We start from the raw sequence: 26,141 nt of genomic DNA, 5'->3' as shown, positions 1-26,141 counted from the left end.
TGCAGCTCATACGGACATTAATATTCAAGCATTAATAAATATTGATTAAACTACGGAGGCCTCTGGGGGTCATGGGGAAAAGTTTCCCTCACAGAAAGCTTCCTGCAACATTTGCTGGTCTATTTTGTTTTCAGCCACAAATGTCAATTTAAAATTTAAAGTTTCAAATAAAGAGCCTCGCTGAAAAGGTGTGTATCCTTAACTCTGACTGGAAATGGTTCAGTCCATGTTTATGTCTGTTGGTGTCGGCTGGGATGGAAACGTTGACCGTTCAGAGCAACAAGACACTGAACTCTATAATAATAATAACTCAGAAATAGTCCAAATAGTTTTTATGTATTTTTTATTTCTTTCCTTCTTATGGAAAGTTTCTGTTTATATCAGAGGTTTGTGGTTAATTTCTATGTTAAAGAAAAAGATATAAAACTTCAGATATTTCCCATTGAGATTTTAACATCTATGGAAAAACCTGATGAAAGCCTCAGATTATAGCAGAAAGAAAGATGGCCGTGAGAAAGTGTTCAGTCATAACACATGAACTGATCAGGACGTCACTGCCAGGGAACGCAAAAGAAAAAATCCCCATGTCCCCTACAGGCCTCCGTACTGAACACCGCTGCTATTAATACAAACTCTTCTATGTTCTGATCCTGCGTCTGCGCTACAATCCGTTCAGCTAGGAGCTGCAGCTGCTGACGGGTCAGAGGTCAGGCCAGAGGCGCAGAACTTCCTCTGACATTTAGATACAGAAGGAGAGAAAATTGCTCTGCTGACAGGTCAGAGGTCAAGGGGCGGAGCTCCAGCAGAAGGTTCTCCAGGTTAAAGGGTTGTGCTTCAGGTGCAGCAGAGTTCTCCACCTCCTCCTGTGACCTCTGACCCGATCACAGGTCTCTGCCCTCCAGGGTTCTGGTCAGCAGGTCCAGGTCCCCCAGGCTGGCGGCCCGGTCCAGCCCGGGGTCGTCCATCATGGAGACGGCGATCCGCAGGGCGGCCCAGATGTTGGTGGACATCTGCAGCTGGCTGCAGCGCTGGCTGCACCTCTGCTGGTTCAGAGCCATGACGAAGTTACTGACAGCCTCCCTGCAGAACCAGAACCGGGTCATAAACAAGCCTTCGTCCCAGTAAGCGGGCTGCAGGGGCGGCGGTACCTGAGCGAGCCCAGGTTGATGCAGCTGATGCCCAGGTTGTAACGGGAGCGGATGAAGCCGGGCCGCAGCTGCAGCGCGCGGCCGTACGCCTCCACCGCCTCGGCGCTGCGGCTGCCGTTAGCCAGCGTCGCTCCCAGCCGGTTCCACAGCAGGTAGTCCTGGAGACGGACACAGGAAGTGAGGTCATCATGACATCATCAGCCTGCAGGGGCCCCACCAGAACCAGAACCAGCAGCGGTCCGGTGCTACCTGCGGTCTGACGGACAGCGCAGCGCTGAACGCCTCCACCGCCCGATCAAACTCTGAGCTCAGGTTGTACAGAACTCCGAGTCCGGTCTGCAGGTCCGGATCCACGTTATCCACGTTCAGCTGCGCCGCTTCCTGGAAGAGCAGCAGAACTTCCTGCAGCGCCGAGCTGGAAGAGAAACATTGGCTTTATCTACGCGGCGCCACCTCCTGCCTGCATCTTGGCCTCCAGATTCCTCCTTGGACATTCGGAGTCGTTTTGGTACCGATGACCCCGGCCAACCGGACTCCTCCGGGCCGCCACGCTGACGTCCTGCTCAGGTGTTTCGTTACCTTGCAGGTGTGGAGCAGCCGGGGCCCCTGCGTGGTGTGGCTGGGGAACCCTGTAGCGGACTCCTGCTCTGGACCAGGTGTCGGTATCTGTGGTTGTGGCCGATCCAGCGGCGCAGAGCGTCGCAGGCCTCCGGCAGCTGGCTGCTGTTGGTGAGGCTGGCGGCGAGCGCCATGAGGGCCGGCAGGTTGTTGGGGCGGAGCTCCAGACACCTGCAGCAGGTGAGCAGTTAGCGACCTCCGTCAGAGCTGAACAGATCAGGTAGACGGGAAGCTGGTCTGACCTCTGCAGCGAGGCGATGGCGGCCTGTTCGTTCTCGTTCTCGGCCTGAGTCGTCCCCAGCGTCTGCCACGCCTGCAACAGGAAACGGTCACAGGTGAGCGTCGACGGTCAGAGACTGGACCACGACAGAACCCAACCAACGGGTCACCTCGGCGTCACTGGGGTCCTGTAAGATGGCGGCCTCCAGCAGCAGGACGGCAGCGTTCAGGTCTCCCTCTCTAGCTTTATCCTGACCCTCAGCGAAGGCGTTGGGCCAGTCAAGGTACGGGTTGGTGGCGCTGAAGTAGTAACCCTGCAGAACCACAGAGGTCAACAGGAAGTACCGCCCTGTGATGGTACTTCCTGTGTGACCCCATCAAAATCAGCCTCCATCCTCCTGATGTTGCAAAATGAAAGCCTTTCAGCAGGTGAGCTTTTATTGTGAAACATCTGCAGGATGTTGGTGGAGGTCTGATCTGACCGCGTCGCCTCGGTTGCCATGGTGACTTAACCCTGACAGGATTAGAGGATTAGGGCCGCTGGCCGTCTGGACGGAAGCTGCTGGATTAAAGCTGCAGATTAACTCCAGATCACGGCAGTGATGCATGCTGGGAAGCTGCAGGAGAAAACGAGGCGACATCATCAGGGCGTTACCTTCTCCACAGGTGAGCCGGGGGGCGGGGCCGGCTTCTGCTGGCTCTCCGTCTCCTCCAACCAGTTCCTGCGAGCAAGCTCCTCCCACTCCGCCTGCATCTTGTCCCAGAACTCTGTGTCCGACTGCAACAGAACCAGACCAGAACCGATTAGAATACTGACCAGAACCCAAAAGGAACCAGATCGGAACCCGATCAGAACCAGACCAGAACCCAAAAAGAACCAGAGCAGACCCCGATCAGAACCAGACCGGAACCCGACCAGAACCAGACCGGAACCATATCAGAACCAGACCGGAATCAGTCCAGAACTAGACAAGAATCCGATCAGGACCCTGCCGGTCGTCTCCTCATGCAGAACATTGCAGTGAGCTGGTTCCACCAAGCGGCTGAACTACGCCACCCTGTGGTCACACTGGTCCCTGCAGCAGCTTGGTTCTATATCAGGGGTCTCCCACCCCGGTCCCCAGGGCACGTTTCCCTGCAGCACCTGGAGGCTGAGGAAATTATGTCATGGCTGGAAGAGCGGGCCCTGAGGACCGGGGTGGGAGACCCCTCAGATCTGAGCTCAGACCTCTGACCGACCTTCTTGGATCAGAACCAACAGAACTGCCGACTCAGCAGAAGGAGATCTGATCTTCTAGAATTTCAGTCAGCAGGAATCTGAGAACAGGAAGGTACTGGTCAATCTGGTCAGAACCTGATCCGGTCAGAACCCAACACCTCCCTCTTTAAGGCTTCATCGATCTGTTTCGCTGGGTTCAAGGTCTGCTGATGCCTCACTGGGAACACTGGGAACACTGGGACAGTCAGGACCTAGTCAGGTCCAGATCTGGTTCTGTTCCACCAGGAAATCCTTCTGCATCAGCAGGAAGTTCTGGTTCCAGCAAAGCTTCAGCTGACCAATCAGGAGCTTCCAGCCAGAGCAGCACTGTGATTGGTCCACTGAGGCGAGCCGGTGGCAGCGCCAGGAAATCTGACATTACTACCTCTCCTCCTCACCAGAACCGCAACAGAACCAGAACCGGGCAGAGGTCTCAGAACCTCATCAGAATAATGGACTCTCCCGGACCAGAACCTGGAGATCAGGTCCAGATATCGGCCTCTAGGTGGCGCTGTAGTTCTGGTCTGGTTCTAGAACGATTACCAACAGGTTCTGGCTCTGGTTCTGATCTGAGCTCAGCTCTGTCCATCTGCTGACAGGAAGTGGCTGGAGGGACACTTCCTGTCACGGGTCAGGGACAGACGGGTCGTTTGGGGACAGACGAGTCGGCTGACAGCAGGTGAGTCTTACCTCTACAGCTGCCTTCGCGCGGACGAACTCGTCCTCCAGGGACTCGTTCCTGCCCAGCAGAGAGCGGGTCCGTCTGCGGAGTCTGGACACGCTGCTGTCCTGCAGAGACGAAGACAGAGGTCGTCCAGCAGCGGTCCAGTCAAAGTAAACAGAAGCCAGCTTTATCCCCCGCTCCCTGAACTACACACAGTCTGCTGGTCTCAGGTCTCTGAGGAGAGTAGCTGGGACACCGACCGGGTTACCATGGCAACAGGATGACCCCACAATGATGGGGTGATGTCACTAGATGGATCTGGACAGACTGATGGTTGGATAACGGCATCCTACCGTGGAACCCACAACTGCTCACCTGGTACCGGCTTGGGGCCAAGCTAGAACCCGGTACCGAGTCAGGTCCGGTTCCTCAGCAGAATCTAGTGGCACTGACCTGGTTCAGAGATATGAAGTCCAGATCGTCCAAGCTGCTCTTCATCAGAGGATCTGTCCTAAACTCTGCAGACCTGGAGACACACAGACAACCTCCAATCAACTTTCAGTTTGAGTGTTTAAAATCAAATTCTTATTTCCAACATGGCTGCTGCTGGAATTAACCAGCTTCCTGTAAATAAATCTGAGGGTCATCAGCAGAGCGGAAGATCTGAGTCTGAGCTGCAAGAGAACCGGGCCGAACCAGAAGCCAGAGAAGAACCAGCAGACCGGTCTGCTGCCGCTTCACGGCTCTGGCTTGAGGCGGGTCGGTTACCATAGCAACTCGCTGGAGGAGTGGTGGGAGGTGCATCTGGCCTGGCGGCGTCTGCGTCGTCCCCCGTCCTCCAGGTCCAGGTCCAACTCGTCCCACTTGTCCAGAGGAGAGGACAGGCTGACTGGAAAGACAAGCAGAGAGAGCAGTTCCTGACCTCTGACCTCAGCGTGATCCGTGAGCTAAAACAGGAAGTTCTCATCAAAGTAAAAGCTCAGATTAAGGCGTCGTCATGACGACTGGCTGACTTCAAAGCTTTTAACTAAATGAAGCTGCTGAGCCTCAGGATGAACCAGAACCTCCAGCTGAATCTGATCGGGTCCAGTTCCAGAACCAGAACCTCTGACATTTTAACGATTCCAGAACCTCCATGATGTTCTCTGTAGAACCTTTGAGGTCCATTCGATCCAGAACTCCTGGGTTCTGATGGACCTCAGAGGGAACCCGTCTTCTCCTGGCAGCTGAACCAGAACCGGTTTGGACCCGGTACCGGCCCGTCTTACCCGAGTCCAGGGATGTCCTGTCAGGGGTTCCGGGTCCGGCAGGCCGGCGCTCCAGCTGGACCGGGACCAGCTCCGTCTCTTCGGTTCTGGTTCTGTGCCGGGGGCTCCTGGACCCGGTCGTCCTCCTCACTGGACTCTTGGTGACCCGGTGGTGCCGGGTCTCTGCCGGGTCGCTCAGGTCCACCAGGTCCAGAGCCGTAGACAGAACTGCGGCAAGACATACAGGGCACCGGGTCAGAACCGGGTCAGAATAGAACCAGGTCAGAGCTGCTCTGGTTCAGTTCTGGTCCCACATGGAAACATGATCCGGCCTGACCCGCAGCAGGTCAGAGGTCATTAGCAAAGCGGTTCCTGCTGAGTGTACCTGCGGGGTTGGAGGTCGGGGGTCGTCCGGAGGCAGCTTCGCTGCGGCTCTCTGCCAGGAAGTCATCGATGGAGGGGCTCAGCAGGGGGCGGCTCTCCTGCAGCAGGCAAGCAGACAGCAGCCAATCAGAGCGCTCAGCTCGACCTCTGACCTTCAGAGCAGCTCCAGGACTCACTGCAGCCTGAATCTGATTAGATTAGACACAGGCCTCCTGAATTCATGTGACCCGAGTCTGAGCCACCAGGTGGCGTTCGTTGCCAAGGCAACCCGAGTCTGAGCCACCAGGTGGCGCGCTGACTCTCAGTGAAGTCCAGACGTCTCTGCTCTGCACTGTGATTCGCCCAAGAAGAAAAGTGCTGCCATGGCGACCATAAGGAGTCCTGGCTCCACAGTTAGCATCCATGTTTACTCCCACTGAGCATGCTCAGTAGGTGGCGTCACAGCGCCCTCTACAGCGCAGCAGGGACAGCAGATCACAACCATTATGAAATAAACAAACAAACAATAAAAAGAAATCAGAATTGAGCATTAAGGCCTGCAGAGGGAACGCAGTCTTGGTCCTGGTTCTGGTCCTGGTTCTGGTTGGACCGGACTTTAACAGGAAGTCATGACATCATCCTTCCGCTGATAAACATTTTTGGGAACGACAGAAGGAACCTTCAGGAAGAGGAGGAGGAGGAAGAGCTTCTCAGACAGAGCAGCTGATGAAGAGGAGCAGCTGATGAAGAGTGTTTAATGTTTCATCACTCTGTGTTTCAGGGTCGGCCAACCGCCTGTGAAGTCGGTGTGTGTGTGTGTCTGTGTGTGTGTGTGTGTGTGTGTGTGTGTCTGCTGCGGCAGCATATTAACTTTGGGTCCTCTGGGGATCAGATGCTCCTCTGTTGCTTCAGACCCGGTTCTGCTGATCAGACCTCTGACTCCCTCTGGTTCTGGACTCAGGTCCAGGTCTGAGACTTCTGATCATCTGGATCCATTGATCGGTTATGGATACGATCAGCTGATGAGCAGATCTGATCGGTTCTTTGGGTTCTGCTGCAGATTCTGTTTGGTGAAGAATTGTTTGTTCAGCAGAACGGCCGTTTATTTTTAGACCAACACACACACACACACACACACACACACACACACACTGCCCCGGTCACCCTGACTGTAACTACAGGAGCCTGCAGAGGACACACCATCTGCTGCAGAGGAACCAGAACCTCAGGGTTCCTCCCTCTGTTGCAGGGTCAGAGGTCATCACATCCAGCTCACTCAGGAGGTCAGAGGTCATCATTAAAACCTGCAGGATACTGGGAGGGACATCACCTTTAGCTCCGCCCACATTCAGTGGAAGGACACTCTTCATGTCGGGCTGTTGACTGCTGCCCCGAGTTCTGACTGACAGGCTCAACTTCCTGATCTCCAGGTACATTCACACCTGATCATGAGCCAGATCTATGGTAGAATTTTCCTGCCATAATTCGAGAGCACACATGTTCATTTGGAAAGCAGGACTTCATGTCTTTCTTCTCCAAACTTCTAATGCTTGTACTCAAAACTTCTCCTCACACTCACACTTAGTCTCTGCTCAGACTCTCTGCTCACTTACGAAACATGGAACTGCCTTTTGGCACAGTCGCCTGGCAACCTCTCAAGTGTTGTACTGGGTGGCTACTATTGATTGTAGCAACCTAAGATAAGATAAGATAAGATTTATTTGTCATTGTCATCAACAGATTACAGAGTGAGATTTGCTCGACTCGAGTTAAGATGCAGGTTATGTGTATATACATAAGATTCAGGTTATGTGTATATACATAATATACAAAGATAAAGAAATAAATGGTACAAAATGAGAAATAAATAGACATCAGAAGATGGTTGCAGCGCCTGGAGGTGTCGCAACAGAATTGACATTTTTAACAAAGTGGTGTCAAGAGCAGAAGTTCTTATGCCTTTGAATTTAGTGCCATGATTGCCATCGGGTAAAAACTGTTTTTTGTCCTGGTTTTTATTGCTCTGTATCTCTTGCCTGATGGCAGCAGCTGGAAGAGACCATGGCCAGGGGAGTCCAACCTGCGCCACCCGCTGGCGCCCGATGTAGGGAGTTGGTTGGGTGAACAAAATCCTGCCTGAGATCAGTAGCTGTTAGCGATCAGTAGCACACTGCTGGCGGATGTTTAGTGTAACATGGAGCTGACATCATTGTTTCTCCCTACATCCAGCAGGTGGCGCTGGTTGCTATAATCGACAATAGCCACACAGGCTCACCCACTAGGGTTGGCTGAGAGGTTGCCAGGCGACTGTGCCAAGTGGTGTTTCCAAAGGCGAGCAGAGACTAAGTGTGGGTGCGAGGAGAAGTTTGGAGAAGACAAACATGAATGAAGTCCTGCTTTCAAAATGAAAATGTGCGCTCATGGATTATGGCAGGAAAATTCCATACTGATCCAGATCCTGTGTCTGCCAGGCTGCAGTCCGGCTGGAAAGCTCTTCCTTTTCCTGTTTGGTCGTCCTCAGCGGAAAGACTCAAACTCCTGATCAGTCAAATCAGAACCGGACTGGTCAGACAGAAATGGATCTGACAGGATCTGATGGAGTTCTTGAATCATTCCTTGAGGGAACCAGAACCAGAACAAAGACCAGGGCCCGAAGAGATGGTAGACTGCAGGAGGAAACCAGAAATCAGCAGGAAGTTGGACTGGAACATTCAGGGAACAGAAGCAGCGTCACAAAGCAGCTGGTGAAACATTCCGGAGTGCTGCAGTGACGTTCCCGCAGCGTTCCTGAACATTCCCGCAGAGATCCTGAGCGTTCCCGCAGCGTTCCTGAACATTCCCGCAGCAATCCTGAGCGTTCCCGCAGCGTTCCTGAGCGTTCCCTCAGCGTTCCTGAATGATCCTGAGCGTTCCCGCAGCGATCCTGAGCGTTCCCGCAGCGATCCTGAGCGTTCCCGCAGCGTTCCTGAGCGTTCCCGCAGCGATCCTGAGCGTTCCCGCAGCGATCCTGAGCGTTCCCGCAGCGTTCCTGAGCGTTCCCGCAGCGTTCCTGAACATTCCCGCAGCGATCCTGAGCGTTCCCGCAGCGTTCCTGAACATTCCCGCAGCGTTCCTGAACATTCCCGCAGTGATCCTGAGCGTTCCCGCAGCGATCCGGGAAGTTCCAATTGTGCTGCGGTACAAGTCCTGCAGTGTGTTAGTGGTGTTGTGTTGAATATGGCCGATATAAAATCGATCGTATTCAACTTTGTCTCGGCCCGATTTTCGCAGCCTGTTGAATGTGACAGGTAGCCAATCAGAAAGCGCGGTGACGTCAGAACAGAGCGAATCCCAGACAGTTGTCATGGCAACTGAGACATCAGATGATATGTGGAAATGTTTATTACTATATGTAAAGGTCATTTTTATATATATTTATTATATGTGGTTATGATTATTCAGTTAAAATGTTAACAATGATAAAACATAACTCACCTCCAAATCATAGAGCAGCAAATAGAGCGGCTGCTCCGCCATCTTTTATCAAACTCCTTTTCTTTTTGTTTCGTCTTTTATCGCTTAAAATGAGCCACAAACTATAACCTCTGCTTCTACATCGTCATCCTGTTTGATTATTATACATTCAGGTTTGGTCTGTTGGGGTTTTACTGGATTTTCTTCTGGAATCGGTTCTGTGGTGTGTTGCTGCTGGACTCACGAACCGACCGAACCTGTTGGACTTTTATCGGTTCTGTGGTCACAGAGGTTTGGAAAATCGGCCCACAATCCTTAAATCATGTGAACCAGACCTAAAACTCACAAGCTCCTCTCCTCTCGTCTCTCCACTGCCCTAACGCTCTCTGACTCTGGTCGCTATGGTAACGTTTACATATCCCTTCAAAATAAGATACAGATGCGCCACAAAAACGAACATTTTACTTTGGTGAAAACTTTAACTCAGGATAACGACTAATGGAGCCCTGAGCTTGTTTCTCTGCAACCAGACGGTCCATCTGGGAGAGATGAGAGACGATGAGACCGGAAGTGTAGCTGATGCTCCGGGTTCTTGGTCTCTAGTGGAGAAGCAGCTTGAAGCTTCATTGCCTCATTAACATCCGGTCACCATATCATGCAGAGCTTGGACTGTGGGAATCACCTGCCGGGATAAATCCATCCTCCTGGCTCTTCTCTGGGCCTTTTCCCTTCACAAAGAAACTTTACAAACAATCTGATCCGTTTCTGACTCATTTTGCTGCTTGTGGCTCCATGTTGGCGGCAAGACGGAACCGAGAGAATCCGGTTAAAGGACTTTCAAAATAAAAGATCCTCCAGACTCAGATAAAACATAAAACTGAAATATTTAATTATTTCTTGTGCGGCCCGGAACCAATTGGTCCACGGACCGGTACCAGCCCGCGGCCCGGGGATTGGGGACCACTGGTTTAAGGAACCAAGAAGCAAATAAATTCGGGTTCTTCTCCCTGATCCGGTTCTCTAGAACCCAGTAGAAACCTTGAGTATCTGAACCGGAGGAACTTTCCTGGCCGGGTTCCGAACAGAACCATCCCTAAGCTCTCTGGGTTCTGCTAGATTTCTGTTGGGCTCACTCACCTGGACTTGGTACATGGTGCTGCCTGCAGCCGCCGGCGGTCCACTTTGACACGGTTCTGCTGCCCCGAACCGCCGCCTGTCCGACCCGAACCTCCCTGACTTCTGGAGAGGAATGATGCCGTCTTCGATTCCGTTCCGGTCCCGGTCCCGGTCCCGGTCCGCTCACCGCGCTGGTCCCGGTTGCGCCGTGGTGTCGCTGTGGTCCAGGTCCAGTTCCTGGTTCGGTTCGGCTCCGCGGCAGCTCTGGGCTCCTCGGTGTCCGAACTTCTTGTCGCTCCGCTCAGCTGGAGGCGGAGATGAAAATAAACCGAACGGAGCCGAACTTGGCCGAACAGCTCCGAGGGCTGCCGACCCAACTTCCTGGGAGGTTTTCATAATAAAAGCCTCTCGAGGAGCAACTGTCGGTGATCCAGGTTCTGGTCGGAACCAGGTCCAGAGTAGAGATAGACTCTCCGGATTTGGGTCACTGGTTCTGGTGACACGTTCTGGTCCAAATGAGGTGAAACACAGTGGGTTACATGTTGATGTTCTGGTTTCTGGTTCCGAGCAGATCCAGAGACCTGAACTTGGTTTGGTTTTCGCCGAACGGAACCGAGGTTCTATTGCCGGGATGTTCTTCTCATGTCAGTCAAATATGAATGAATGAATGAATGAAAACTATCTGGACCTTGACTCGGTTCCGTGGTAATGTGGCCTCTTCTTTCAGTTATTTCATGTTTTTTGTCTTTGTTTTGCTGTGATCACCCCGGGCGGAGGAGGCTCAGGGGCCGGGCGGAGGAGGCTCAGGGGCCGGGCGGAGGAGGCTCAGGGGCCGGGCGGAGGAGGCTCAGGGGCCGGGCGGAGGACCACGTCCCCTCCCTTAGCTAAGAGTTTGTTTTCCACAAACCTTTGATCGGCTCTAATGTGAAAGTTGCCGCTGCAGTTTTACTGAGTTTTACTTGTTTGTAATAATTCATTGTTAACTTTGGGCTCATTTTAAAGCCCAAAGCTTTGATCTTGGTTTTATTCCAGGTTAACTGTTGCTGCCCAGTTCTGCTTCAGGTTTTACTTACATCGGTACCAACTGATCTTCCTGCCTCCCAGTCCGAACCGAACCGATATTGATGGAGAAGCAGAAGAAAGATTTATCTGAAGTTGATGAAGGACACAGCACCCTCTGCTGGTGAGGTTCTGGAGGTGCAGTTCCAGGTAACCGGTCCTACCTGAGGAAGGCCTCCAGAACCAGAACCAGAACCAGAATTTTGTGGACATAGATGTAACAGTGTTTAGGTGGTAGAGTCCCACTTGCTTTATTTATCAGTGCAGTGGGGAAATAGCGCCCCCTGTACTCAGTGAAAGCTGAGATGCATTTTTCAGCACAGCGTAGAAAAGTTTTAGTAAAACATAAAACACCATTTTAATGAATACTTACGAGATGTTTGCTTGACTCCAACGTTTGTACTTTTAGTTTCTTTCATGCTACAAAACATTCTACGTGCTAAAGCTAGATGCTAACGTAGCGCTCAGTTGCAGTGAAGCTGAGCCGATATGTTTTCATTCCGGAGACAAACGGCCCAGAAACTTCATTTAAAAACACAACGCAGAGTCGAGGGGTGACTTGGGCCGGCCCGGTACTACGGAGTGGAGCAGAACCCGGTTACAAGAACATAAAGCCGGTTTCACTGAAGTGATCCGATGTGACCCGGTCCGAGTTTCAACAAGTCCAAGTCCCAAACTGACCAAATATGTAATTTAATGAACAATTTACAAACACATATTTAAACGTTTTTATTTGGAAGAAACAGGAAGCGAAGAAGATCTGGGTAGGTTCCGACCCAAACCTTAGCGGCACCAAGATGTTTCAATAAGAACCAAAAGCTAATAGCTAAACATGAAGCTAAAACAGCAGCATAGATAGAAAACATACGGTTTAATATTGAACAAAGAATTAAAGTAAAAAAAATAACACGAGACAGAAAATAAATTCCTGCTGTGGATAAAATTACATAACAAATCGCAGGGCTGGCCCAAGGCATAAGCAAACTAATCAGCCGCCCCAAGGCCACCAAGGGGCCCCAAGGCCACCAAGGGGCCCCAAGGCCACCAAGGGGCCCCCTCAGTGAAGTAGATTTTTAATTTTGTTTTTAGTAATAATTTCTATGTCATTATAATAACATAAAACTCACAATTTCACCATGAAATTATTTGTTTTTACAATAATATATATTTGATAATGTATGTGGAAATTATTATTTTCTTGATAAAAAGAAGTAAAATAAATTGCTCTTGGGCCCCCTGGTGGCCGCGGTAGGTACCGCACGCTTCCCCGGTACCATGAGCTGCTGTTCAGAACATCCAAAGGTCCAAAGGTCAGAAGTTAAGTTAGAAAAACTATGTCTCAGAAAATGACTGATCCTTCAGGGAGGGAGAAAAGAAAAGGAAGAATAGAAACAGCCAAGATAAAGGTTTGTTTTAATGAGCCTTGCTAATGTCATGTAAAGATTAGTAAAGCTGCTAACAGAACATTAGCTTGATAGCGACCTGGACCGGTCCAGTTCAGCAGTAAACATTTATGCTGCGTCTTTGTGTGAAACTGAGTTTAAACTTTAAATGAGTTGATTCTCTGGATATTTCTATAATTAAATTGAATGAATGATCTAATGATCGGGCTGCTGATTCCAGCCGGTCCACATTAATAGCAGAACTAGAGGGCCCCAAAACCAAATTTTGCTTAGGGCCCCATGGAGGCTTGGGGCGGCCCTGACAAATTGGATCAGAACCAGGTTTAATCTGGGACAGTTCTGCAGCTTGACCAGCAGGAGGCGCTGTTAGCAGTCACTCCCTCCAGCATGATCTCTGCTGCAGCGCCATCACAGTCCTCCAGGTGGACCCAACCCCCGACCAGAACCCAAACCTCCGGACTGAGTCCAGACCCTGAGAACCTCCAGAGGGAACAAGACATCTGGACTTCAGCGCCGCTCCGGGTCACACGGACCGCAGTCTGTAGCGGAACCGGATATCCGAGGAGGGCAGCAGGATTCCCAGACCGGCTCGGCTCGGGTCCAGACCGGGTCGGTTCTGCCCGTCCTCCAGCTGCAGGTCGAAGTACAGCAGCAGCAGACAGACAAACTGCTTGATCTCGTTGATGGCAAAGTATCGACCGGGACACATGGACGATCCGGAACCGAACGGCATCAGGAAGTAGGACAGCTTCTGTCCGTCTTTGGAGAAATCTGTCTTCCCTCTGCCGTCCTGCACGAAACGGTCAAACCGGAACGTCTGCAGAGACACGAGGAAGACGGGTCAGAGGAAGACCTGGACCCGGTTCTGTTGTCAGGCTCAGGGGCGGATCTAGAAAAATATCTATGGCAAGAGGGGCCAGGGATTTTTCAGGGGTGGCAGCATATGCCACTATATATACATATATATATACACTGTATATACAGTATATATATATATATATAAATGTCTCATTCTCACATTTAGCTTACACAGACCTAACATTGGACTAAATTTACTTGTTCTAAAATATTGTTTTTAACTTGCATTGTTTCAAAATGAGCTTCATGTAGCACTAAGGAATAAATATAATTTCTTAATGTAGTATAGTTAATTATTTTTACGTCTTTCATATTCCTGCTAATTGATATGTATTAGTGGATTGGACAGTATCTATTAGTGATGCTTTGTGTCCAGAAAACCATTTTATTCTAATGCAGGACGAGCAGAAATCTGTCATGAAAATATTAGATTATCAGATATATCTATTAAATCTGATTTAAAATAAAGCTGAGAAAACTGAAACAGAAATTCTCCTTGATACAAATCTATAAACAGTTTGGTTTCTGTTAGTTCTGTCAAGATGCAAGAAAGGATGAATTTCCCTTCTATTGGTCAATGTTTTATTTTAATTCGGTTTTTGTCGCTTGTTTAATTTTTATTAATTGTTTAATTTTTATTAATTGTTTAATTTTTATTAATAAAGCTGATAAACGGGTGGAGAACAAAACTAGACAAAACCATTTATATTCTGCTTTTTCTCTGTGTCGGCATGACGCTACGCGGACCTGTTGCCATGGCAACCGACAGACAACAGCTCTACCAGCAGATAAAGCAGAGATTACGTTCAAACCTATCAGGGGAATCAATACCAGAAACTAACGTTTCCCACACAAAGAAGTATCAGAACCACCAAACAGAACATCCAGTCTGTTACATTATGCTGTCAGGCTTGATGTCTATATTGTGATTATTAATCTATTTTGGCCTGAACACAGATTAGCTGATTTAAACTCCTGCTCTACTGATGACTTGTGAGCAGCTTGTCCTGTTTTAGTGCTAACGGAACCAAAACACAGCGAACTGCGCAGCATGTTACGGTTATCAGAGTCAATAGCAGCTAGCAAGTTAGCCTAGCATAACTAGCTCACTTTTTCAATAAATCAAAACTTTTTCCTCACCCGTTAAATGTGAAACCTTTGAACCTTGTTATCTATGTCTGTCATACGGTTGAATTAGCCGCTAAATATTGCGTCTATTTTTCAGATTCTTTGCGTGATTGTGGTATTTTCCTGACCAATGAACAGCAGTGGCGCAGGATGAGTCACTAATATCCATATGGATGCTGCTGCCTCGCACTTCCCGCTACTCAGCAGCTTACATTGTGTTGCCTTCAATGTTGTCGGAAAAAAGAGATTCATGCGCTTAACTACTTATTGAATTCATAGTCGCCAGCTGGGGTGGCAACAGGGGTAGCAACTCCCACCCTGTTGCCACCCCAGCTGATCCGCACCTGCTCTGGTTCTAACTGGGATCCAGTCTGTTTGCTGGACTCTTTGAATTTAAGGTCAAGGTTCTGGTTCTGACCCAAGTAGACCCTTTAAACAGATAAACGGTTTGAAGAGTCAGATCGAGGTCCGGGTGATCCAAACACAATTGGACCGCCTCTGGTTCTGGTTCTGGAAGGTGTTTCATCTCTGAAAGGCTCCACCGGTCAGAGAGAACCGAGGAACGCTTTGAGACCCGAAACATCTCACAGAACCAGGTCCAGTTCTGCTAACCCAAGCTGAGCTGAGCTGAGCCGAGCCAGGCCGGGCCGAGCCGGGCCAAGCTGAGCCGAGCCGGGCCGAGCTGAGCTGAGCCGAGCCAGGCCGAGGGAAAAGGGGCATTTGTGATCTAATAAAATCACCTAATTTAGACAAAAACATGTAAAAGTTTTGCAGGCACATCACAGTAAATATTCAATAATAAAAACAACAACAGAAAAACCTGCAATCAGTAAAACAATATTTAGCTGTAAGGCTCTTAAAGCCTAAATTATAAATAAAATCAGATAAATCTCACAACACTGATGTCAAATAATGTATATCAAAATAAAAAACCCTACAGTAGATCAAACTTCCTGGTAGCGATAGCATGGCTAGCTGCTTTCCCCTGCTCTGATTGGTTGTTTCTGACCCAGCGGTGTAATTCTGCAGAACACCTGGAGGGGGCAGAGCAGCGAAAGTTTTAATACATATGTTGAAACATTTCTTTTTAGTGACGTGCTGCAGCTTTAAGAACATGTTTAGTGAGAGTTCACTGTGAGACGTTACTCCTGTAGCGGCGCCCCAACAACCAGAGCAGAACCAGCATCGATCGGCACACCACCAGTACTTAGGTAGGCAGATATCTTCATCCAGCAGAGGAAGACCCTGGGTGATGCGTTGCATGCGGCGGGGTTTTAAGGTGACCTCTGATCCCGTACCTGTGGGTCGTCGTAGACCTCGGGGTCCAGGTGCAGACTCTGAGGGTACAGGGCGATGATGTCTCCCTTCCTGACGCCCACCGATCGGTCGGAGTCCAGCCGCAGACTGAAGTCCTCCTGGGCCACCCGGATGTTCATGGAGGCCGAGGACAGGCGGAGGCTCTCGTTGATGGCGCTCTCTGAGGATGGAGACGGCCCGTTATCGACCCGCTGCACCACTGACCTGAACGTGAACTGGAACGCACCCAGAAAGACGAGCTTGTCCAGCTGCTCTTTGCTGAGCATGATGTCGCTGCTGTTGCTGAAGTCCACTCCACTGTCCCGCAGGACATCAACGATCTCCTGGCGCACCACCTTCAACGCCTCCACCTGACTCACCAGGAAGTAGGCGGCCCAGAAGGTAGCGGGGAGCGTGTTGCCCACTGACGCCCACAGGATAGCGAAGTGATGAGCTGGAGGACAGAAGACACAAAGAACTGAGACAAACCAGCTGAAAAGTCCTCCAGAACCAGGGAGGATGTTCTACAGAAACCCAGAGCCTCCTGAGGTTCTGGTTCTGCATGTCATTGATATCGTTTATCGGGTCACCATCGTCCTCCGGATCATCTACCAGCTTTATCGACGTCCTTCAGCTCGTCGTGCTGCTCAAACAGCTCGGCTCTTCTCTGGATGAACTGGGAAGTGTTGGTCCACTGGGCCATGTGCTGTGGCAGGAAGTAGGAGATCAGCTTCTGGCGGACGGCCAGGGTCCGCCCCAGCAGCCAGATGGGAATCTGAGCGATGAGGAACGGGAACATGTTGTCGAACTTGTGGAAGTCGTTCATCAGACGGTCCATCCCTCCGTGGCGGACGCCGGTCGCTGGCCTGCCGTAGATGGTCAGGAAGGTGGCCTCGAACATGACGGAGCAGCAGAACTCGTACAGGCTGCCTCTCCTCCAGTCGCTTTCCCCGTTCAGGTGGTCCTGACGGAACACCAGCATCAGATTACCCATCATGCTCTCTGTCAGCGGTGCCAGGTGGTCCCCCTGCAGCAGCTGGAAGGAGCGCTTGATCTGCTCCCAGAGGCCGGGGAAGGCGGTGCGGAGGACGGGCGGGTAGCCGAAGGTCAGAGGAGCCACCTTGTTGGTGAACTCGTGGAAGTCCAGCTGCCGGCCCTGCTTGATGATACTGGGGTACAGCAGGGGGTCCATGATGAAGGTCATGTATTTACCTGCAGTAGACAGAAAGACCTGGTTAGCATCCCAGAACCGCCCACCTTTCAGCTCCTGACTGGGTTCTGCTGAAACTGAGCCAGGTCAGGCCATGGGGCCCATCTGGAACAATCTAGACCAAAGGTCTTCAACACTGGGGTCACTTTCCCCCCAGTGGAAAGTGGGGGTTTGTGGAGGTACTGTATATTTTTTAAAGTTATGTGTTTAAATAGACAAAAATCGTGATCCATGATGATCCATGGTGGGTCATCATGGATCGAGTTTTCCCTCCTGCCAGCAGCTTCAGAACCCACCTGCGATCCGGACCGTGAACACGTCCCCATACTCCCTCTTATGTTCCTCCAGGAACTTGTGAGCGTCCTTCCCGAAGTCCAGAGCCTTCCCCACGAACGGGATCCAGCCTTTCACCAGTGGAGGCTCGCCTGGTTTCCTGCAACCAAACATTCCCAGATCATTCCTCTGAATCAGATCATGGTTGGATGTGAGCCCAGAGCAGGGTGGGAGGAGACGGCAGGTTACAGCGGCTGTCTCCTCCCACGGTAACGAGTCACCGCGTGAACTCTGGACTCCTTGGAGTTCTGCTGCTGGAACTGGGACACACAGAGCAGCTCCACCCTTCATCCTCCTCTGATCCCATCGGAAAGCCAACACCTTTCCTGTTTCTCCAGCTCTCAGCTCTCTGCTGCTCACAGTCAAACACAGCCCAGGTTCTGGTTCTGATCCAGTGTCTCAGCTGTTCCTCTGAGATCCCGACATTCCTGTGATCTGCTAAGCAGTTCTGGATCAACACTTCTTTGGGTTTTGTGATTGTTACAGAATAGGTAGTGAGACCCGATCCGGAGCGGGAACAGGACCGGACACGCCCCACAGATTCCCTAGAGGAATCCAGACAGAACCAGAACCTCAGCAGCAGGAAGGGAAGTTCTGGTTCTGGTTCCCTGAGGTGGACATCAGACGAGCCGAGACGAGTCAGGAGGAGACGCTCTGCTTCCGGTCACAGATCTCTAATTACAGAGGAATGATGTCATCATTCTGTTTCCTCCTCTGGAGGACACAAGGCGTCCATTCTGGGATGCAGAACCAGAACCAGAACCAGAACCAGCAGGTTGATCCAGCAGCAGCAGATCTTTAATCCGGCCAGTGATTTATAAACTACCAGCAGTTTAAAGTCTCTTTAAAGTTTAAACTACTGCTGAAAGACTGTAGAACCGGGTGGTGTCTCTATCCTCCTGGTTCTAGTCAGAACTCCAGCAGCAGCGTTCTGGACCATTGGGTTGTCAATCAGACCTGTGAAGACGCTGCTGCAGGAATCAAAGCCACTAAAGAGAAACTAAAGCCTGGATGAGTTTCTCTGATCCGAGACTTTAGTCTCTGGTTCTGGAAATGTTCTGCAGCCAGGAGAAGGTCCACTGTGGGTCAGGTCAGAGGTCAGAGGTCAGCCTGATCTCTAGTTTACTGCTGGAACAGCGGAAGCTGTGCATTGACTCTAGATTTATAACTCTAGCTCTATAACTTTGAATCTATAACTTGAGATCTATAGCTCTGGATATATAGCTCTAGATCTATAGCTCTTAGATAGTTCCTCTTTAGGTCCAAAGATAACTTCAGTTTTATTTCTATTCAGCTCTAGAACGTTTGGACTCATCCACACATTTATCTCTTCTGAGCAGTGATTGGATGGGTCAAAGGTCACCTGGTGACATCATAATGTAGTGCTTTGTATCATCTGTGTCGTCATGGTAACAAATTGTGTTTCCTGCTATAACCTGAGCCAGTGGGTTCCTAGGATGGAGCCTTTGGGAACCGGTCCGGACCTGCAGCGGAGCCGTTAGCTGCTGACTCAGTTCCTCTCTAACCGAGTCATGGCGGTCAGGCTAAATGCGGTGACTTCCCCTTTAAGATGATGAGGATGAAGATGATGAAGCTCAAAGTTTTATAGAAAAGTTTCGGATCAGAACATGCGGCTCAGCCAGGAATCATCTCCATGTCAGGGAAACATGGAGCTCCAGAACTTTTCCTCTCTGTGTACTGAATCAACTGAACCCAGTTACAGAACCGAACCGGTCCGGAGAGTTAGAACTGACCTGGTTCTGCCGCGGAGGATCCAGAGCAGCAGACCGAGCAGGAGGCTGATCAGCAGCGGCAGCAGGAAGGACATGGCTCGGCTCCGCTTCGGTTCGGTTCGGGACGGGAAAGGGACGCTGAACTCTGATCCGACGGAGGGAGGGAGGGAGAGGCTCCTGCTGGCCGGGACCTTCACAATAAGAGCTGTCCCTTCACAATAAGAGCTGTATTCGGTTCTGAACCAGTCGGTCTGGAGGTTCTACAGAACCTCAGCCTCATGGTGCCAACTGTGTGGTTCTGGTCCCAGCAGAACCAGTGGAGGTTCTGTTCACCTGCTGCATCTTGGTTCAGAACCGATGAATCGGGTCATGAAAGAAACCAGGCAGTTTCAGACTGAAGCATTTTATTCACACTGAGGAAGAGGAAGATGATGAAGGGTAACAGTCAGAATGACAGAAACCGGTTCAGAAACGGACACGGTCGGTTCAGAATTGGTCCAGTGGTTCTGAAGCGGACCGGGTCACACGGCCCGGTTCCAGCAGTTGGTTCTGATGGTTCAATCCAGACTGGGAATCTATGGATGGATCCCAGTGCAGTAGTGCTAGTTTCCATGGAAACCCAGAAGCACACACCCTGACCAGAGCGGTCCAAGCCCGGTTCTGTATGATTGAAGCCCTGTGATTGGACAGAGCCAGGAGGAGGCGGGCCTCCACTGCACACCTGGTCAGGTACGCAGCTCAGCAGGAAACTGCAGGAATGCTGGAGATCAGAGGAGGAAATGACCCGGGTCTTTGTACTCTTGGATCCTGGGAACGCTGGGAACACTGGGAACGCTGGGAACGCTGGGAACGCTGGGAACACTGGGAACGCTGGGAACACTGGGAACATCAGAGGTTTTCCTGAGGAAAACATTCGGACTGGATCCTCTGCCGATTCCCAAACCGGTTCCCAGCTTTACGACCCGTTAGTGTTCGCTCAACAGGAACCAGTCGGGTCAGACGGTACCGAGCTTACCGGGACCGGTCGGTTCTGGTTTCAAGGAATCCAGTTAGGTAAAGTGTAAACATGACGACGTTCCGTAGAGCTGCTGTGGGAAAACCCGGATCAGAACATTTGGTCTAGATTAAACACTCAACAGGGAAGTTGTTCTGACCCGGTTCTGGTGTCACTGTTCCTGATTAGAACCGGTTAAAACTCCAGTTCTGCGGTTCGGTCCGTTTGGACAATAAATAGAAAACTTCTGGATTTCTGTTCTGACCCGTTTGTCCCACTCAGTAAGACACTCTGGTTCTGATCCAGCAGTCGGTTCTGGTTCTGACGGGTCACCAGTAGAAGGAGCGAGACAGAAAGTTGGCGGCAGCGCCAAACCAGCTGGACCCGTCCTGGCCCGACCCGACCCGGCTGATCGCCTTGTCTGGGTCTTGAGACGGACTCTCCTCCTCCGGAAGATACTCTGGCAGGTCCAGGTTCTGCTCCACCGATACAGAACCGGCCTCTGTGAAATGGACCAAAATCTGCAGAACACAACAGAACCACCATGATTACTGCTGACCCGGTTCTTCAGGTTTAGGGAACTCAGAAAAAATAACCTGAAATGTTATTAAAGATAATCAGATATGAGGAATTATTGTCTAAGCTAGCTAAGGCTAAACTAACTGAGTCTAAGCTAACTGAGCCTAAGCTAGCATTAAGGTTATGCTAACTGAGTCTGAGCTAGCATGAAGGCTAAACTAACTGAGTCTAAGCTAGCATTAAGGCTAAACTATCTGAGTCTAAGCTAGCATTAAGGCTCAACTAACTGAGTCTAAGCTAGCATTAAGGTTATGCTAACTGAGTCTGAGCTAGCATTAAGGCTCAACTAACTGAGTCTAAGCTAGCATGAAGACTAAACTAACTAAGTCTGAGCTAGCATTAAGGCTCAACTAACTGAGTCTAAGCTAGCATTAAGGCTATGCTAACTGAGTCTAAGCTAGCATTAAGGCTAAACTAACTGAGTCTAAGCTAGCATTAAGGCTCACCTAACTGAGTCTAAGCTAGCATTAAGGCTAATCTAACTGAGTCTAAGCTAGCATTAAGGCTAAACTATCTGAGTCTAAGCTAGCATTAAGGCTCAACTAACTGAGTCTAAGCTAGCATTAAGGCTAATCTAACTGAGTCTAAACTAGCATTAAGGCTAATATAACTGAGTCTAAGCTAGCATTAACCTTTTAAGGTCGACGCCCGCCCTGTGGCGGGCATGACGTCATGTTTCTGTGTGTGTTTTTTGCTCCAATGTGATAATAAATTTTGTCAAAATGAAACAAACACTGTAAAATCACAAAGTTTAGGATGTTATGAAAATAATGATACCAAACAAGGTAAGGTAAATAGTTTTTATGGTGAAAATATAAGGGTAAATTCAAAATTAGACCAAAACGGCCATTTAGACCCAAGACTCCAAAGGGTTAAGGCTAATCTAACTGAGTCTAAGCTAGCATTAAGGCTAATCTAACTGAGTCTAAGCTAGCATTAAGGCTAAACTATCTGAGTCTAAGCTAGCATTAAGGCTCAACTAACTGAGTCTAAGCTAGCATTAAGGCTAATCTAACTGAGTCTAAGCTAGCATTAAGGCTAATATAACTGAGTCTGAGCTAGCATGAAGGCTCAACTAACTGAGTCTAAGCTAGCATTAAGGCTAATCTAACTGAGTCTGAGCTAGCATTAAGGCTAATATAACTGAGTCTGAGCTAGCATGAAGGCTCAACTAACTGAGTCTAAGCTAGCATTAAGGCTAAACTAACTGAGTCTAAGCTAGCATTAAGGCTAAACTATCTGAGTCTAAGCTAGCATTAAGGCTCAACTAACTGAGTCTAAGCTAGCATTAAGGCTAATCTAACTGAGTCTAAGCTAGCATTAAGGCTAATATAACTGAGTCTGAGCTAGCATGAAGGCTCAACTAACTGAGTCTAAGCTAGCATTAAGGCTAATCTAACTGAGTCTGAGCTAGCATTAAGGCTAATATAACTGAGTCTGAGCTAGCATAAAGGCTCAACTAACTGAGTCTAAGCTAGCATTAAGGCTAATCTAACTGAGTCTGAGCTAGCATGAAGACTAGACTAACTAAGTCTGAGCTAGCATTAAGGTTAAACTAACTGAGTCTGAGCTAGCATTAAGGCTAATATAACTGAGTCTGAGCTAGCATGAAGGCTCAACTAACTGAGTCTAAGCTAGCATTAAGGCTAATCTAACTGAGTCTGAGCTAGCATGAAGACTAGACTAACTAAGTCTGAGCTAGCATGAAGACTAGACTAACTAAGTCTGAGCTAGCATTAAGGTTAAACTAACTGAGTCTAAGCTAGCATAAAGGCTAATATAACTGAGTCTGAGCTAGCATTAAGGCTAATATAACTGAGTCTGAGCTAGCATTAAGGTTAAACTAACTGAGCCTAAGCTAGCATAAAGGCTAAACTAACTGAGTCTAAGCTAGCATAAAGGCTAATATAACTGAGTCTGAGCTAGCATTAAGGCTAATATAACTGAGTCTGAGCTAGCATTAAGGTTAAACTAACTGAGTCTAAGCTAGCATAAAGGCTAAACTAACTGAGTCTAAGCTAGCATAAAGGCTACATTCGGGCTGTCTTTGCTGCTGAATTTCTACTAGGATGATCTAAATAATAAGTTCCTCCACATCAGATACGAAGCCTGAAACTCCAGCAGGTGACCTGACCTCGTCTCCGTTCTCGTCCTTCACCACCTGCTGAGCCGTCATGACCTCCGTGGCGGCGATGGCCGACGCCAGAGCCTGGAAAACCAAGGCAGACATCAGGAAGCTCTCTGGGATCCGGACCGATCAGGGAAAACGCTCGGTCCGGATCATTCCATGTCTTGCGAACGGTTTTCCGTTCATCCTGAAAGGCTTCGGTTCTTCCTGAATATTCCGGACAGAACCATCCTCACCTCGGCTTTCAGGTCCGATCGGATCCGAACAACGCATCTCTTAACGGCCATCTGGAAGGTGAAGCTGATGACGCCTCGGATCTTCAGCAGTGCCTCCTCACACAGACTGCGCCGACCCTGCAGCGGATCAGAACCGGACAGCGGGTCAGAACCCTGCAGCGGACCGGAACCGGACAGCGGTGTCTGTGTGTGGACCCACCGGGTCGTCCAGGCCGTGGATCTGCAGGATCACCGTCTTGGCTCTCTTGTTGCTGGATCCCAGGAAGAACTGGGCCTTGCGCCGCGCGCCGCCGCGCTCCGGTTCGGCCGCCTGCGGCCCGTCGGCGCCAGCCGCCGTCTGCAGCAGCTGGTAGATCTCTGAGGCCAGCAGCTTGGTCTCTCCTGGAGTGGTTGACCTGTAGGGAGGACCGCAGTGTTTACCACACACGGTTCTGTCGGACCGAGCCCAACCGGGCCTCTTCGGTTCCGGAAGAAGGTCGCTCACTTCTGCATGACGTTCTGCAGGCTCAGCATCATCCCCAGTTCTGCCTTCAGCTTCTCCCTGTTGGCTCGGCACTCCGCCAGGTACCGGACCGCCTGCGGAGACCCAGAGCAGCAGTCAGAACCAGAACCGACCCGATGCCGGCCGATGAAACCAAAGGTCCGGGCTGGGGGGCTCACCAGCAGGGCGCAGTAGACCACCTGAGGGTCGGGGTGGTCCAGGAACAGGATGAGGCCCGGCAGGCAGCCGTGGTCCTGGACGATGGCTCTGCGGTTCATCGGGTCGGCCGCCAGGTCCCTCAGCTGGGTCACCACGGCCAGCGGGTCAGGAACCGGGTCGCCCCTGGCCACCGGCGGGTCGGGCTCGCCACTCATGGCTGCTTGGGGGGACCTGGAGGAGAAACGGATCAGTACCGATCTCTGGTGGCTCTGCCTGGTCCACTAGACCTGCTGGATTTTCTGTGCCTTCCCACCCAGTCAGAACCGCCGGCCCAGAGCTGACATATAAACCGGACCCATCAGAACTCCAGGTCCAATTAAATGGCAACCATTCAGCTGTTCAAACGCCTAGGTGGACGTAGCTCCGCCTCCGAGGCGCAGCTCCTCCCCACTCAGCTCCTTCAGACTAGCCAGCAGCAATTAGCAAACAGCTGAGCTCATTATAGGAGCTGCTGCTCAGAGCGACGCTGGTAAAAACATTAAAGGGTTAAAAGAGGAGCCATGTTGGGACGACTTCCTGGAGGCGGAGCAGGAGTTTTTAAAGAGACAGAGGCCCAATTTCAAGACAATAAATCAGGAAGTCAAATTTACTTTGAGAAACATTTGATTTGGTTTTTCTAACTGATGGTAACTTAGTTACTGATGCTTCTGGAAAACACAGAACACTGCCGCTGGTTCTGCAGAACTTCAATGGGTTCCAGAATCTGGAGTGTTTGAACGGACCTTATCATTCCTGACATCCAGAACCGGACCGGGCCCATCAGAACCGGCGCCCTGCTCTGTCAGGATCAAGGTTCTGCATGTGATCCAGTTTGGAGAGGAAATCACTCAGTTTCCTCTGTTGGTTGGATCTGGTTCTGGATCCGGTTCCGGTTCTAACCACAGTCCTCTGCAGCAGATGGCCCGGTTCTGGTTCTGATTCAGGTTCTACGGCTGACCCGGCTTCCTTAGACCGAGCCTGAGTCTGACTGGGACCAAACTGGGCCGGTTGGTACCGGACTGTGTTCTGTTTCTGTTCTCCTCAAGAACCGAGCCTCTCCATCAGAACCCATCCACAACTATCGTTTGGTTCTGACCCGGATCATACTAACAGAGCCAGAATGCTAATGATGCTAACTCACCTGGCTGTAACGATCACCGGTACCAGAACCAGCACTCCGGTCCGGTCCGGTCCTCCCCCTGACGTTCGGTTCCCGTTCTGTTCTCTCGGACCGGGTCGGAACTTCTTTGTTTTGGGTTTATTTCCTCTCTTCGAACCGAACCGTCGGTTCTTCCTGCCGAGGCCAGCGGCGCTGCCACGTGGCAACATGCAGCTCTGTGATTGGCCGCCCGGCCCCAGCGGACCAATCAGTGGCTCTGTTCCTCACAGGCCATGTCCCCCACCCTGATGACGTCAGAAAGCGGATCCAGGACCAGTCTGTTTGAGCTGTGATGGTGGAACTGGACCGGTACCAGCACCGGTCTTGTGCGAAATTCTGCCGGCTGCGTCGGGAGCGCGCACTGCAGCCAGAGAGGATCCGTTCATTTCTGATCGATTTATCGGTTAAATAACTCATATAATCATATCAAGGCTGTAACTTTCAGTAGCTAACAAAATGGTCAAATCAATAAATAGACGAGTTCTTGTCGCACCGTTTAGTGATAAGATCATCGGTCTTTCTCCTACTTTTGTCTCTCAAGCCTCACAAATAAAAGTCCGTCACCAGATTCGGGTTTGGTGTATTTGGGATTTTTCACCAGCAGGGGGCAGCACAGACTGGCTGGAAACCCGACCCAGTTCAGCTCAACAGAACCGGTTCCTCACACACATCATATTCTGGAATCAGTTCGGGTCACATTTCGTTACTGACCGGATCCCGGTTCTGATCAAGTTCTGCCCGATTCTGGTTAAAAACCAGGTCCATTTATGGTTCTGATTAGTTTATTAGACCAAATGAAAATTAAATGAGCAGAAATTCAGTTGATGAATAAATGTCCAATATCCCGGCAGAACATGGAGAAGACAGAGAGAACCGGGTCAGAACCAGAACCTTCTGGCCTGCAGGCCCCGCGTTGCTTCAGGGTCAGAGGGTTCTGATGCTCAGATGTTCTTCATCACACCGAGGAAGAGGAGGAAGGAGCGGTTCTGATCCCACAGTGACAGGAAACAGCAGAACTCCGGACAAAAACCTGCAGCACCCCGGAACCGCCACTAGGGGCTCCGCGTCACTGAGCTGAAGAAACCTGATGCTAAAGACAAACTGAAAACCGGGCCGCCATGAGGTCCAGTGTGGCCCTGCAGACGGTGGAGCAGCAGAGTCAAACCGGTTTAACAGAACTGGATTCACATGGAAACATGTTTCCATAGAAACATGATCAGTTATTCATCAACACCTTGATCAACATGTTGATGTGACCCA

At 50.4% G+C, this 26,141-nt stretch overlaps 3 protein-coding genes across 4 annotated transcripts; all 3 read right to left on the bottom strand.

The window, feature by feature from the left end:
* Positions 1-365: 365 nt before the first annotated feature.
* Positions 366-10,445, bottom strand: LOC102223508 (PEX5-related protein-like). Its single transcript, XM_014474476.2, has 13 exons — positions 10,108-10,445; positions 5,540-5,636; positions 5,176-5,382; positions 4,676-4,796; positions 4,361-4,433; positions 3,934-4,032; positions 2,641-2,763; positions 2,156-2,299; positions 2,009-2,079; positions 1,728-1,937; positions 1,398-1,563; positions 1,149-1,306; positions 366-1,080 (listed from the first exon to the last, which is right to left on the bottom strand). The coding sequence occupies exons 1-13, from the start codon at positions 10,120-10,122 to the stop codon at positions 882-884; spliced, it is 1,683 nt and encodes a 560-aa protein (XP_014329962.1). The 5' UTR covers positions 10,123-10,445; the 3' UTR covers positions 366-881.
* A 2,096-nt stretch (positions 10,446-12,541) lies between these two features.
* Positions 12,542-19,344, bottom strand: LOC102223762 (25-hydroxycholesterol 7-alpha-hydroxylase). 2 transcript variants are annotated; one of them, XM_014474477.2, is made up of 6 exons: positions 19,128-19,302; positions 17,337-17,473; positions 16,443-17,042; positions 16,078-16,284; positions 15,833-16,011; positions 12,542-13,365 (listed from the first exon to the last, which is right to left on the bottom strand). In XM_014474477.2, the coding sequence occupies exons 1-6, from the start codon at positions 19,199-19,201 to the stop codon at positions 13,072-13,074; spliced, it is 1,491 nt and encodes a 496-aa protein (XP_014329963.1). In that variant the 5' UTR covers positions 19,202-19,302; the 3' UTR covers positions 12,542-13,071. The 2 variants fall into 2 exon arrangements, with proteins under 2 accessions (XP_014329963.1, XP_023191296.1); XM_023335528.1 differs by having other exon boundaries at positions 15,833-16,284; positions 19,128-19,344.
* Positions 19,345-19,470: 126 nt separating this feature from the next.
* On the bottom strand, positions 19,471-25,427 carry LOC102224985 (armadillo repeat-containing protein 1-like). Its single transcript, XM_023335529.1, has 7 exons — positions 24,864-25,427; positions 23,704-23,914; positions 23,528-23,619; positions 23,243-23,438; positions 23,044-23,160; positions 22,814-22,888; positions 19,471-20,621 (listed from the first exon to the last, which is right to left on the bottom strand). The coding sequence occupies exons 1-7, from the start codon at positions 25,049-25,051 to the stop codon at positions 20,430-20,432; spliced, it is 1,071 nt and encodes a 356-aa protein (XP_023191297.1). The 5' UTR covers positions 25,052-25,427; the 3' UTR covers positions 19,471-20,429.
* Between the last annotated feature and the right edge of the window lie 714 nt (positions 25,428-26,141).

Source organism: Xiphophorus maculatus, chromosome 6 (assembly GCF_002775205.1).
Source record: "Xiphophorus maculatus strain JP 163 A chromosome 6, X_maculatus-5.0-male, whole genome shotgun sequence".
Lineage (NCBI taxonomy): Eukaryota > Metazoa > Chordata > Actinopteri > Cyprinodontiformes > Poeciliidae > Xiphophorus > Xiphophorus maculatus.
This window is presented reverse-complemented; position numbering and strand designations above follow the sequence as displayed.